A 15,389-nucleotide genomic window follows, 5' to 3' on the forward strand; every position below is an offset into this window, starting at 1 on the left:
ATGTGCATGCATGTACACACACACACACACACACACACACACACACACACAAATGTAATTTTAAAATGCATTCCAGCCCACATAGTTTGAGATCATTTTATCATTTGATTATTTTGCTTGGTAGATAAAATGATACAACAGAGACTAGAGGCAACTACATCATGTTTTAAGACGAAAATAGCAACAGGAGCAAGCCAGCCAAAACCCCAGCATGGATGGGGAAGAAGCTCATCAAGTCTCAGCTCTATCTCAGAAGTTATTGGTAATCCATAGCTGCTGGGGAAGGGAGAGTCAGTATTCAGGGATGTCCATTCCTGAAAGGATATCCATGTTTAGCAGATGGTCTCCCGTGCACATACAGTCATATAAGGCAGTACTCAATTAACTCAGTGGTTATTAAATTTAAAATAATAGCACATGAAATTGGAAGGGAAAGTAGTGGGAAGAAGAGGATACATGGGAGGGAAAGAGACAGGAGGGGGATTTAATCAAAATACATTACGTTCATGTTAATGTTTTTTTAAAAGAAGTAATTCTGTACTAGGAATACAAGGTTAAACTTCAGTTTGTAATAAACATAGTCTCCATTGTTCTCCATGCAATCCCTAGTCAGTTCTGGAATTTTCCTCATTGTCTGAACCCCCTCTTCCCTGAGTTTGTTTATAATTGACACCACCTATAAGGCACTGATACCCACTGTGAATCCCAAGAGGGATTAGAAGAGTGGTGTGACATTTGGTTTTGGCTTCTCATCTGTGGATATTTTCCCATCTCCCAGTTAAATATGAAATTTGTTTATTAATGGCATTTTAAATTCTTTTTTAACCTTCTATTATCATTACTCCATCATCTAAAAAACTACAAAGTACAACAAACTGAAGTAGAAGATTAAAATCTTTATGCCTTTTCCCTTTTAGTGCTAGGGAGGATGTAGGTAGGCACACTTTATGACTCAGAATTTAAGGTTCATATCCTGTTCCTGAGTTTGGGAGGCAAAGTATTTGCATTGTCCAAAAACCTTGGTATCACCAAGAACAATGAAGCTCCCCAGAGCTGCAGGAGAGGAAAACAGAGGCTCACCCTCACACGTTCTCACCATACATTTCTGTGGAAAATTGAGATTCAACAGGGAATGGAGTTGTTGACCAGATTGGTCCAGGATTGGCCATGAAATAAAACTACTCCAAGGCCTTACCTTAAGTCTCTACTTAATATTTTTATGTTCATTTAAACATAGCAATGTATATTAATACAAACCAACTAAGAACTATCAAAAATTAAAATTGCTGATTTTTTTCAAGAACTTAACACATATAAATAACAGTGATTAATTCATTGTTTCTAATAAGCAATTTAAGAAATCAAATCAGCCATCTTGGCAATCAGATACTTTAAAGGACAGTTCCTAACAAAACCATGGTAGGTTAGTAAAAATTGTTTTTATAAGTATTTAAGGGTTTTGTTTTCTTTTTTTTTCCTCAAAATGTCATGATCTCTTGCTTCCATTTAGGCTTTTAGAAAATGAACTTTAAAGGAAATATTGAGCCAGATTCTCCAGCTTTTGAACTCTGCAGGAGTTCAATTGGATGAAAACATTGATAATAAGGTGGCTCTTAATTTTTAAAAAGATTCTCCTATCACCAGCACTGAGCAGGTTAATCTGTGGCTTAGCTGAGTTACACTGAATAAGATCGTTTCCTTGAAACAAAGCCTGACTTCTATTTCTAAGAAGGTTTATGTACACTGTTATTTATCAGGAAGAGCCTCTCTCCTGTCTGGTTCATTTGTCTCCTGTATATACTGTTCAACCCTATCCTGCCTCCCTCTGAGCCTCTATATTAACTGTCTATTCCTTCATCAATCTCGGGTCCCCAAGTACACTAAACTGTATACCACAGGAGAAGCATTGTATGGAGCTGTGTTTAAACTGTAGTACTCTCTACACGGTCCAGTGAACATGACACATAATTCTCATTCAATTTTTTTAAACTCTTGAATTAAAGTTAACATATTATATTATACTCTGCTAATTTTTCCTAACAAGATTAAATTCTTAAGGACAACATCGTGTATAATTTATCTTCCTATCTTCCTTCTTCATTGTCCTGTTCATTGCATTGAACAAATTCAAAACTTAGTGAATTGATCTGTTAGTAATTAATTCCACAAACATAGTATGGTTATAGCACCCTGAGGACACTGATTGCAAATAAGTTTTGCTTGTTCATTATTTCTGGTCAAGGCATAGAAAGAAAAAAAATTCTACAGGAATGCAATGCAAATATGAGGGATTTGTATTTGGTCAGAGATAACTCTTTAATAATAACATATTCTTTTTATATACATTAATGGCCCATAATACAAAACATTCAATCAAGATTATTTAATTTTGTTTAATAAAATTTTATGAAACATTTTTCATTATCTAAACCTTCCCAATATTTGGACTTCATTAAATTTTTAGTACAGATATACTAAAGATATACTAAAGTTTCATGAACTACTCCTTTGATAGTTCCCATATCCTGTCTTATAGTATCCTCTGCACTGTCTCCATATTTTTTTTTTATTAAGAGCCAGGGTAAAAGACACATACAACCTTTATATTCACAATAAGCACTGAACAGCACAAGAGCTCGGCAGATATATCCTCTATGCTATTAGAATCAATTTTTCTATCAACGACCCCAAGTCATTACATCCATGCTGCTCTTAGCTTCATTTGGCCAGTGCTTGGGGCCATGCTTTCTTGTCTCGTAACCCATGGCAGCTTCTCCTTCCTCTTCTTGCACCTTCTTTTGCTCATGGTTCTCTTCTGACCTCAACCTTGGGAAAACTACACCACTTATGTCTTCTCTGGCCAGCTACTGGGTGTTAGCATTTGATTTGCCACTTAGAAATAACTCAGGGGCAGGGACACAGGTCTACATGCAGACTCCATGTCTTGGGGGCCCACACTTAGCATTACAATACTGTCTCCATATTTTTATGGATATATATGTGTTTACTTTTTTATTGAATATTTTATCTATCTACATTTGAAATATTATCATCTTTCCCGGTTTCCCCTCCGTAAACTTCCTATCCCATCCCCCCTCTGCCTGCTTCTATGAGGGTGTTTCCCAACCCATGCCACACTCTAACTTCTTATCCTCACAACATTTGGAGGGAAGACATTTAGTAGGTTCCATCCAACATGATTGTTTTCCTTACAAAGGAATAGATTTTGGACATTGATGTGAAGACATGAGGAGAAATCTGTGAAAAGGGTGCCTCTACAGGATGATACCTCTACAAATCTCAAAATGCTAGGCATACTGGCACACCAGCATGTTCACAAACACTAGCAGAAAGCACAGAATAAATTCTCACTCACAGCCCTTGGAAGAAACCAAGTCAACTAACACCTTGATGTCGGAATTGCAGCTTTTAGAACTATAGTGATAAATTTTGGGTGCCTAATACATTTAGTATATAGTCCTAGGTGATGGCAGCCTCTGCAAACACATGGACCCCAAGCATAAAGGAAATATGTTGGAGCAAAGGAAGTAGTCTGAGTGTTTGAAGTAACTTAAAATTTAAGATGAGTGTTAGAAGTATAACTCAGTACCTCAGAGCATTTACTTAGCATGCTGCATTCAGCCAAGAGTTCAAACCCAGAAATAAACACACACACATGCACACACACATGCACATACACACTCATATATGCACACACACATGCACATACACAATTGAGGATGAAAGTCTATGGCAAACAAAGTTGTAGACTGGGCAAGGGATTTTGGGGAATAGGATTATCATTCATTGACATGTTGTGCTTACTTTATAGGAGAGGAATGTTAGATGTATGAGGGAAAGGGCTACTCTGTTACATACTAGACAGAAATTTAACTGGTGTTTAGTACCTTAGTACTGATGTGGCTGGTAAGAGTGTTACCATTTACTTATTAAAGAGCCATTCTGTATCTTGCACTACTTATCACTGAAGACACAGAAAGTCCTCACAGAAGTGACGGCTATGGCAATTGAAAAGTTGGAGGTCAGGATGACATTAAATCAGAGCATTTAGGTTAGAGCAGGTTGGGCTTCTGTTGTGGATTGTTCTAATGTTATATGTGTTAATTCGGTTCTCGAAATCACAAGGGAACCTGCACATCTGTGCACCACTACAAGCTCCCTAATGTAAGCAGGCTTCCCCTAATCCGTTGAAAACATGAGTTGGACAAAAAAGGACTAGCCTCCCCAAATGACACTGAACTCCTAGCAGACTGCTTATAAACTCAAGCCTGAATATTGCCTTAAAAGTCTCCACTCTGAAAACAACCTGCAAATTTTGAACTTGAGAGTTTTCTTAGTCATGGAAGCTAATTCTTTATAAATAATCTTATATATTAAATAGATTTACTATTGATTCTAATTCTCAGGAGAACTCTAATATACCAAGTACTCAGAGAACATTTGAATATTATTATATTCTTAGGCCAGGTTGAAATGAAAGTACTTCATTGTCCCAGTGAGAATAATTGAGTATCAGAGAGATTAAGTGCCTAAGATCACACTGTTAATAAGTCACAGAATGAGGATTCCAGCTAAGCCTGATTCCAAAGTACACATTTCTTCCGCTAATGCTGGTACCTAAGAACTGACAGAGAGGCTAGATACAAGGTATAATGTGAGACTTTTCTAAGAGTACAGAGAGATGAAGCATGGGTCTCTAAAATTGCCAGGCACAATCAATACAAGCATAATCTACCTTCAGTGGCTTTGAAAACTTGGGTCCCAACATCTGCCACTGTCCGGACATACCTCTCAAAATTTTGACCTGAAATGTAAATCTCTTAAAGTGACTTTTTTTAGAAATAAAAGTTAGAAAAAAAATTACATACTCTCAAATATATTATGATAATTTTAGTTCTATAATAGACCTACAAATAGGAAAACTTCACTGGGCATCTCTTTTTGATGAATATTGAAACTTATTGTGATACTTACTGCTATGTCTACATTGCATAAGTGAGCATGTCCCTATAGCATACATGATCCAAGCTCAGTTAACAGCCTAGCATATCTGCAGTACACATGTTGACACAAGGTCACAGCACAACCCAGAGTTATAAAACACCTAGGAAGTGATAAGTAACAAGCCATAGGTGACATTATCATGGTTTTTAAATAAAGTGGTTATGTTCATACTAAGGTAACGCTAATTATAAGATTCACAATTAAGCCAACACTTGCACTGTCAAAAATGTACATATCATTTTTAGAAATTAAATTACATAATTTACACTAGTACTTATCAAGTTTGGTACCATAATTAAAGTTTTAGCCTAAGCCATTTTCATACTCAAGTAAAAATTAGTTTTCTGAATCACTCTTGGCCTTTCAAAGTTATTAGTAGGTTTACAGTGTACATCTGCTATAGAAATGCCTGTTGGTTGTGAAGCAGAATGTTCTAATTTCAAGAATCTCCTTGTCCTGTTTTAATTTTGATTTATAAAATTATTGACTATGTAAAGTAGTTGATACATAATAAAATATTACAAACTTACAACTGGGTTCCATCTCAACACACCACTAACCCTGAACAAGTCTCCATTAAATGCAGCATCCTGACAGCACTGCTTTACTAATAAGTCCTAGGTCCCCTGAACTGTGTCTGATGTCGCTCTGCAGAAGCAGTGGTCACAATGGTGGCTTAAGGAGAGTGAAACCAGGAGAGACTCTTTCTGCTCCCCTTTTGTGGCACCAAAACACCCGGGTCTCCAGGGCCTGATGACATCTGGGCCAACAAATCACCAGTTTCATACTTCAGGGAATCCACAGGCTGAGTCAAGGACTAACACATTATACATTTCTAGATGAAATTTTCTTATGCTAACAACACGGGTGAAAGAGTTCATTAATTTTTCAAAACAATAAATAATTTTTTGTTTTCAAGGAATTCTATTTGTAACTGTATTTTATTATATACCAACTACTATACACAGTCAATGATTTTATGAATCAAAATTAATGCCTTGTCTAATTAAATTAAGTATATATTAAATTATATATATTAAATTAAATATATAAGTATAATTCTAGAATCTATACATGAACGTGATGGCCATTTTATTACAAAGAAAAAGGCTGCATTATTAAAAATATTAGAATGAAACTTTAGGCAGAATAAACAGAATTTTTAATAAATTCTTATATAGAGTCTAAGACTATTAACTGTTAGAAACCTGGCAAGTATAGAGGCTCACTAATAATGCTAAAGAAATGCATATACATATGCTTGCATGAATAAATAATTATCACATCACTAAAAGACACATTTGTATTTCAAGGTTATTATCCTCACCTTAGTGAGCTCATCTTATAGCGATTCTCTGGTTCATCAAATTCTATTGCAAAAATCCTTGGCTCTGCTATTGGGATTGCTATCTCTGACCCTTAATTCCATCAGTTCTCTAAACTCTTAATAGAGTGAATAATTTTTTAGATCTCATTGTAGTTAATGTACTTGATGCACTGAATTAAATTATGGAAATAGCTAATGTCTCATTCTATTATTGATACTGATCCATTATAGCTTTAATTCATATTCTCTCTCTCTCTCTCTCTCTCTCTCTCTCTCTTTCTTTCTCTCTGTCTCTCTCTCTCTGTGTGTGTGTGTGTGTGTGTGTGTGAGAGAGAGAGAGAGAGAGAGACAGACAGACAGACAGACAGACAGATTGATTCAGAGACAGAGACAGAGATGGAGAGATAGTGGGGGGTAGACAGACTTTGATTTTTTTTATGTACAGAGAACAGTGACTTAAATATCAGGTGTAACGGAGTAGAAAAACAAATGTGAGTTCTTAGATGACAAATCTGTCTGAGCTAAGCGGTAGGAATTTCTTCGCTAATAAGTACTTACTCTGGGCTGGGGTGCAGCTTAGTAGGAAAACATGGACATGGGTCTGGGTTTGGTCTCTAGCACTACCAAATAAAATATTAGTTCTACCTAACTATTATTTGTTGAAAAACAATATTGGCAAGACAAAGAATTCATTCTAACACCTGTAGCCCTCAAGCCCGTCACATTTTCATTTATAGAGTACAGACTTGCATAGGCATCGATCCTCACACCAGGTCTCCACTTTACAGGGTTCACTGCCCTCCACTCTACCACCCAAACGGACCCATGTAAATCCTCTTTTTCTTCTCTCTCTCACTTTCCATTTCTAATTTAAAAATCTGTTTATTTTACTTCCCAAACATCTTTCAGATCCACATCTTTCTCTATCCCTCTGTCAGTCTTAAAAAAAAACTGCAACAATCTTGAAATAATTACATCTCTGCCTGCTTAAATAAAATCTGTCACTTTTCACTAGCAGAACGATAAAGCCTTAAGAAATCTATCAGGTCCCCAGTGATCTTACCCTTGCTAGTTTTCAGATCTATCTCTGCCAGCCCTGTCACGTGCTTTCAAGACAAACTCAAGACCTTCTCTGAACCACTGCTGATTGCTCACTTGTTCTCCTCCTGCAATTCCTATACACAGTCTGATTTGCTTTCAACTTTCTTAGAACTCATGCCCATCCTCTTTTTCTGAAGAACATTCACGGAAGAAGACTCTGTGTGTGACTACAGGAAACACTTCTCTATCAAACCTTCCTGGACAGGCATGGGTGTGGGTTAGGATTTCTGTGGTTTGACATCATCAATTTTAAGTTATTTATTCATCCTGAAGGCAGCACCTCTCCCAACTTAATGCCAAGCATGTACAGTGGTGGTGAAAAGGGAATGAATGACAGTGCCCTTCAAACATTGCTCTGAGTCATGACCTACAGGAAATACTGAGGAAATACCGCTTTAATTTGGCTCTTGGGGGGAATGTTAATCTGATGATATCAAGAGAATATCTTCCAAGCTGAGAAGTCTAACATAGCAAAAGACTTCAAAAATCTCCAAACCATTTCCTTACCCTAGAGCAGTGGTTCTCAAACTTTCTATTGCTGGGCCTCTTCAATACAGTTTCATATGCTATGTGAACCCAAATCATAAGATTATTTTTGTTGCTACTTCATAACTCTAATTTTTCTACTGTTAGGAATTGTAAGGTAAATAGCTGATATATGATATCCTACAAGGATATCTGATATGCAACCCATGTGTAAGAATCATTTGACCCTTGCAACACACAGGTTGAGAGCCACTGCCCTAGAACAAGGAGTCATAAAGACGACTACTTTCTAAAGAGCTCACGATAAACATCACAAGGAAAACTTGAAGGGATACTTGCTCTATTAAAAGTGTGTCAACAGTTTTCCCCTCGCCCATTTTATCATTATTATTGTCAACACTTTGAAGGAATGCTAAACATTATCAATATGCAATATATATATATATATATATATATATATATATATATATATATATATATATCTGTAGAGTTGATCACAATTCCAACAAGAAACAGTTATTAGAATCATGTGATCCTGGAGTCCTGAAATGGTCTGAATACTAAACACAAAAGTAGTTCACAACTTCAAATAGCCATTAATGTCAAAAGATACAGAAACTGACAATTTGACAAGCGTCATCTGGACTATTATGGCATTCTTGCTAAAAGTCTAAGTTCTCTGACAATCAAGTCCATGAAAAGGCCACTTTGTAATGCTGAATTTTACACAGAAAAACCTACATGCTGCATCCATTCCATTCTTAAGAGCTGAAAGGAAGCCACTACAATGTTTCCCTCAGTGATGATGAACAATGTATTTATGAAATCCCTCTGTTAGTATCTCCAAACTAGTGGACCTCTTTCATAGTTTTCCCCCCTTAAACTCGCTGCTTTGCAGAGACCTTGCTCTAAGGAAATGTGCAAGATGCATGGGAATGAGAGGATTGAAATGACCCAAATTGCTGCTGACTCAGAGGTGTTTTTAAAGTCTCAACAAACAATGTATAACTGCACGCTAAATGGTTAATGCCCTTCCCTTATGGTCTGGCAATCCTATACTTATCTATAGTGCTACCGCAGTGTAATTACAGGTTCCTATGAAAGAACATTAACAGTAATAACATGCTTTATGGTGATATTTATTTGTAGACCTCTTAAACAAGTTTTAACATTTAGGAATTATTATCACAGTCCAACTTCCATAAAGAAAAAAAAAAGCCTTGATGTTCCCTGTGTACCAGTGTGCACTGAGTAGTATTTTGTCGCTACATAAAACAACATGTTGATGAAGTTATTTTTAAGATAATAGCTTCCTCTGCTCTGGGGAGCAAGGCATTGACTATTAAAAGTATATTGTATAATAATGCGCTATAAAATCTTGGAAGAAATTTTAATAGTTGTAATACCAACTAAAATTAATTCACTGTATAGAAATATTTATTACACATACATACACACATACATGCTACATACACAAAATGACAATCTCATCATGTCATGTCCAAGAGGTGCTCTTAGAACTGTGCATTAAACTAAACAAAACTAACATGAACCTAACATAAATCCCAAGTTGAAAATTCTGAGCTAATATTCAAACATGGACAGTGAAAAGAAAATAAACAGAAGGGAGTTCTGAGGGGCTGCGTACAGAGCCAACATCAGGCAGTGCTTGCACACTGTCCAAACAGAGAGTCTCCATCCTAGATGTGGCTTCTTCCCATTCCTATTGAAGAAAAGACAAATGATAACATGGAAATGTTGAGCTGTAGCCACTGGATGGCATCCATCAACTAAAGGGACTGGGTTTTCTAAGTACCATATCCTTAGTATATCAAAAGTAGCCTTCGGATTTGGATAACCTAAGTTTTGGCAAATACAAGATAATGTCTGTGCATGGATCAAAAACAGAAGGGAAATGTTGCTACCGAATTTTTTGGAACTGTTCATAGTTTAGTCAGTAAAGAACATGCTTCATAAGTATGAAGACCTGAGTTTAATCCCAAGCACTTATATGAACAGGTAGGCAAGGTGACACATGATTCTAATCCCAGTGCTGGGAAGGCAGACAGTAAGACTCGATGGGTTCACTGGCAAGCCCGTCTAACATAACTGGTGAAATTTAGGCCAGTGAGAGACCTGTCTCAAAAAAAATGATGGCTCTTCTGAGGACAATACCTTAGACTGCACTCTAAGGGCATATAAACACACATGTGCATGCACACGTACATGTGCCCAAGTGCACGCACACGCACACACACACACACACACACACAAACAAGTACACATCAGACATGATCTTTTTCTTAATTCTATTTGAAAGTGTAAAGTTCAAACATTTCTCCAAATGAAAAGATTTAAGAATTAATCCTATAAATAAGTCAATCATAAATTCTATGCTAATATATCACCACTTGTTTTAAAACAATTTCATAAATGTTATTATAACACCTTCAAGTTAATGCACTTATTTTCCATGAAAGTAGAAAAATACTTGAAATTTTCATGGTAAAATTATCTTCTGTGTTAGAACAATTCCAATGTCTTTCAATTTTTTTACTTACTGAAAAACTTACAAAAATAAAAAGTACTTAAAATTTTATTAAACTTGTTTTGGTTTTTCAGTAACATAGCCTAAATAATTTAACTGATACTTAACATAATCCAAAACCAAGACAATAATAGTAGACAAATAGAAATAAGCTTTTTAAAGTCTTTTATGACCCTAAAATTGATGGGACAATATCCAGAAAGTTAAATTCTAAGGCATTGAAGGAGATCTGAGTGTATGGCTTTCTTCTATGTATCTAGTAAGAGCATGTTACATGAGACTATCCCCTATATTAACTTCTCAAACATATGGGACATATACAAGTTGGTAGTCACAAATGTGTACACAACAGAAATAAACTCATTGTCCTTTCCAATGAGGAGAACAGCACAACAAAAGAATGTAAAAATGTAGACACAACCACAACAGCTAGCATGTCTTCAGTAAGCACAGGATGCATTCCTCAACAGACTAGCCCATTACATTATGCGTCACATTGACAGCCTCCAAGTTGTAGCACTTAAATCACACAGAGAAGCCAAAGGATTTGCCTACTAAGCAGTAGATCTGCAGCCTGAGCCCAGGCCATGGGAATCCAGAGCCCACTGCCCTGGACACTAGGCGGCACTGCCTAGTCCAGTGGAGAAAAGGAGTTCACCCTTTGAAAATTATAGTCCAGAAGGAAGTTTATAATCACTGACTGGTACTTAGCTAAATGTCAGTTCCTATAAATAGTAGGAACTAAACTCTTAAAAACACACCTATTCTTAAAGCAACTGATTATGAAATCATTTGGAGAATAGAAATGAGTATGTTCTTAACAAATTTCACAGCCATTATAATACATTTCCTTGCCAAATCAGCCTAAGAAGATTTGTAAAGCACACTAAGATATATTAGGTGGATTATAAAAATGGGAAATTTTTTAAACACTTTGATAGGTGAAAATTTTTGAAGTTTCTTAATACTCAGGGGGAAAACACACAAGAGATACTCATTCTCCTGAAAACTTGCCTTTTCAGACAGGTTGACATTTAGCTTCCTAAATATGCTCTCATAAAAGCCTAAAATTTATGTCAATTGACATTTTGATTTTGTAAGTAATAAGAAAATAGATCCAGGCCAATAAGCTAAATTTATAGGTGAAGTAACAAAAGGCACCACAAATATTCATTCTAAAGAGTAAAGAAAGACCTTCTTTCCCAGCCACAGGGAGGAGCTCTCCTGCAGAAGCACACTCGTCTCTCCCGAGCCTTGAGCTCTAGACCAACAGAAAAAGGAACCTAAGGAAGACTGAAGGCTGAGCCTTGCTTCCTACCCATACCACAGGGTACATTTAGAATATATTCGACACTTAGGATATTCCAGTGTGCTGATTCACTGATGGGGCGGGGGGAGGCTGAAGCAACTGAGGACCCATGAGAGCTGTTTCTTTTCATTCATTCACACCACAGGAGCAGGGTAGATGAAGCTCCACAGAGCACTTCAAATACAAAGTGCATAACTCTTGCCTAGGTCTTCCAACTTAAATTCTAATTTTAAAATCCTATCAGATTGAAGTTTTTTGGCAATGTAGGAGAAGACAACAATGTCCTAAGTGGCAACTGGATATAGCTTCAGTGGCTAAAACCCTAGTTTCATATCCCCATGGTAACTGACATTTTTAATGCATTGCTTACAGTATTTCTTTTTAAAGTTAGATATTTTAACTGACTTGTTCATTCTTAAAAAGAATAATGCAACTGTGGCGAGCATGTTAGACTTACTCAATATTACAACAGCAAAAGGTAAGCACAATATAATTCCTTGACTTTTAAAAAATTCAGTCAGCAAATGTTTTCTGAGCACCTATTACATATAGGCACAACACCTGCAGACAACGTTCCTGGGAGAAAACAATGGACCAATCTTAAAAATGTTTTATTAAGTACATTTATGAAGTATATAACTTTTTTCAGGAAACTGTAAAAATCTTTAGCATATTTGGCTGTTGCAAGTCTGATTCACAGTTGCAAGTATACTTTTTCTCTATTCAATCAGCTTCATTTTAGTCTACAAAATACATATTTTCTTTAAAGCAATGAATGACAACACACCTTTAAAAACAAAACAAACAAAACAAAAATCTCTTCCTGGTTTCCCAAAGTCTGCTCATATTCATTCCCTTCTCTGGCATGTGCACACGTGTCCCTGCAAAGATCTGCTGGGCACCCTCTCACCTGAAGAAGAGTTTGGAGATAAAGCTGGCTTTCTCCAGAGGCGACTTCTGCATGATGTCTCCGTGGTGCACTGAGGTCTGTGTCCGGACAGGTTCAGGTTGGACTCCTCTGGATACCCAGGACCCGTTCAATGCTTTTGGCTCTTCGCTTTTACTCAGACCTGAGGTGATGTCATTTGCTTCCAATTCCCCCCACCCACTCGGGTCCCACACACCTCCCCTTCCTCAGCCTTCTTCCCCCGCCTCCGCAGCCCAGGTTAAAGCCAGCGCTGCCTAGCCCAGCTTCACAGTCGCTGCTCTCCACGCCCCACGCCCGCCCCGCGCGCTCCTCGCGCTCCTTCCTCCAGCGCGCCCCGCGCTCGCCCGCCCGCCCGCCAGCGCCTCCTTTCCCCTGGCGCTCACTCTCTGTGCCCGCCCGCCCTCCAGCGCCCCTCGCATGCCTACCTTCAGGTGGCGGCCGCAGCAGTGGCTCAGCCTGCGGGCCCGGGTAAACCCTGGCCAATCTGCGGGACCTAGAACCCTTCTTACGTGGGAATAAAGACCACTCACTGGTCCCCTTGGCTTCCTGGAATCTTTCTCTTCCTTCTCCCTCTCCCTCTCCCTCTCCCTCTCCCTCTTCCTCTCCCCCTTCCTCTCCTTCTCCTCGTCTTTCTCCTCCTTCTTCTCTTTCTCCCCCTCTTCCTTCTCTTTGTCTTCTACCTTCTATTCTTTCTCCTTGATCTCTGTCTCCTTCTCTTCCTCCCTCTCCTCTTTCCACTCCTCCCCTGCCTTCATCTCTTTCTTCTCCTTCATCTCTTTCTCTTCCACCTTCATCTCTTTCTCCCTCATTTCCCTCTCCTTTTTCTTCTCTTTCTTCCTCTTTTTTCCCCCTCCTCCTCCACCTTCACTCCTCTCTCCTCTTTTTCCTTCTCTTTTTCTCTCTCTTTCTCCTGTCTCCTTAGCTTCTGACTGAGTAACAGTTAACTTTTCAAGATCCATTTTGAAAAGGAGATAAAAATGTGGCTCTTTTGTATCAAAGAACACTCAGGAAGCTGCAAAGTTCCACAGTACTCTGAGGTGTACACCGCAGTAAGCCCCTCAAGAGCTGGACAAGACCTAAGCTCTGTTGACTTCTGTTGACTGAAGGCTCTAGGGTAGCCTATCAAATACCTATGAGGTATATGTGTGTCATCCACATGTCACAATTCCCTAATATATCATAATTACAGCAAAAGTCCTACCAAGGAAAGGTAAGCTACTACTTTCCCTATGAGGTACATGTGTATCATACATATATGTCACAATACCCATCAGGCATATATGTTATAATTCCAGCCAAAGTCCTCAAGGACAAAGGGAGCTATTCCTTTACCACTTGTCACTCAGGTTCTGCTCAATGTGTGCTGTGGTATTTCATGTTCACAAGGCTTTTATGTGTGCACTAGAGAAAGACAAGTGGACAATATAAACCACACAACCCTTTCGCTTCCCTAGTCCTAGTAAGCAAGCTATCTTGACTAAGACACTTAAAAGGGACTCTGCATCACTGAAGCCAAGGTGTCCTATTCACCTCAAGCTCACTGAGAGAAAAACCTGAGGTTTCAGCTCCCCTAGGCTTTGTGCCTCCCTTCCAAGCTTTTGGTGTGAGAAATGTGTGTCCAACACAAAACCCTGCTGGGTTGTAAAGAGTCAACACTTAAATAACTAAACCCTGTTATGCCAAAGGAAGTTTAAATAGAGTTGGAAATTTTTCTTTTTATTGAAAATCAAATGTTCTTTTTATCCAGGCAGTGGTGACATCTTTAATTCCAGAACTCAGCACTCAGGAGTCATAGGCAAGAAGATCTCTGAATTTAAGGCCAGTCTGGTCTACAGAGCAAATTCCAGGACAGCCATGGCTACATAGAAAAACCTTGTCTTGAAAAATCAAAACCAAAAAAAAACACATAAAGAAAAGAAAACAGATTTTTTATATATCTTGATTACTTTTTTTCCTTCCCTCTATCCCTCCCAGTTCCTACCCATTTCCAGTCTTATCTGGATCACTCCCTTTCTGTCCATTATTAGGAAACAAGCACGCTTCTAAAGGATAATAATAGATAAAATAAAATAAGGTTAAACAAAAATACATTAGACTTGGACAAAACAAACAAAAAGGATCCCAATGGGGGCATAAGAAACAGAGGGTGACTTGTTCCAACCCTCAGGAATCCCACAAATACACTAAACTGGAAGCTATAATATATATACAGAGGATCTGGTGCAAACCCATCATGACTCCATGCAAGCTTCCTCAGTGTCTGTGAGTTCATATGAGCTTTGACCATGTTGATTTAGAGGGCCTTGTTTTCACGGTTTTCGCCATCTTTTCTGGTTTATACTCTTTCTGCATTTTCTGCAGGATTCTCTGATCCCTGAGGGAGGTATTTGATGGAGATATCCCATTTAGGGTTGACTGTTCCAAGGGTAGAGTTTGAAGGTTCTAAGACCTGATTCTTGCTTCACCATATAAAAGCAAGGGTGTTTACTTATGAATTATCTGAATTTTTTTTACTAGTGGACATCCAGCTATGACACAAGTAAATATATATTTCATAATACTTCTAAGACAAGAAAATAAATTTAAATTAATGAATCTTGTGGTCAAGAGGCTTTACAGCTCTACTTCCTGTATTAACACTAGCCTTTCTCCTTACCTTGAAATA

General features: G+C 37.9%; 1 protein-coding gene across 1 annotated transcript in view; it reads right to left on the reverse strand.

Moving 5' to 3' along the window:
* The window catches only part of Cftr (cystic fibrosis transmembrane conductance regulator), a 165,651-nt gene extending 152,764 nt beyond the window's left edge, over positions 1–12,887 (reverse strand). The window contains exon 1 of the mRNA XM_028778439.1: positions 12,707–12,887. Coding sequence (XP_028634272.1) covers positions 12,707–12,759 — 53 coding nt within the window. The 5' untranslated portion in view covers positions 12,760–12,887. The remainder of the gene's footprint in view (positions 1–12,706) is intronic.
* Between the last annotated feature and the right edge of the window lie 2,502 nt (positions 12,888–15,389).

This window comes from Grammomys surdaster, unplaced genomic scaffold, assembly GCF_004785775.1.
Source record: "Grammomys surdaster isolate TR1022 unplaced genomic scaffold, NIH_TR_1.0 335, whole genome shotgun sequence".
Lineage (NCBI taxonomy): Eukaryota > Metazoa > Chordata > Mammalia > Rodentia > Muridae > Grammomys > Grammomys surdaster.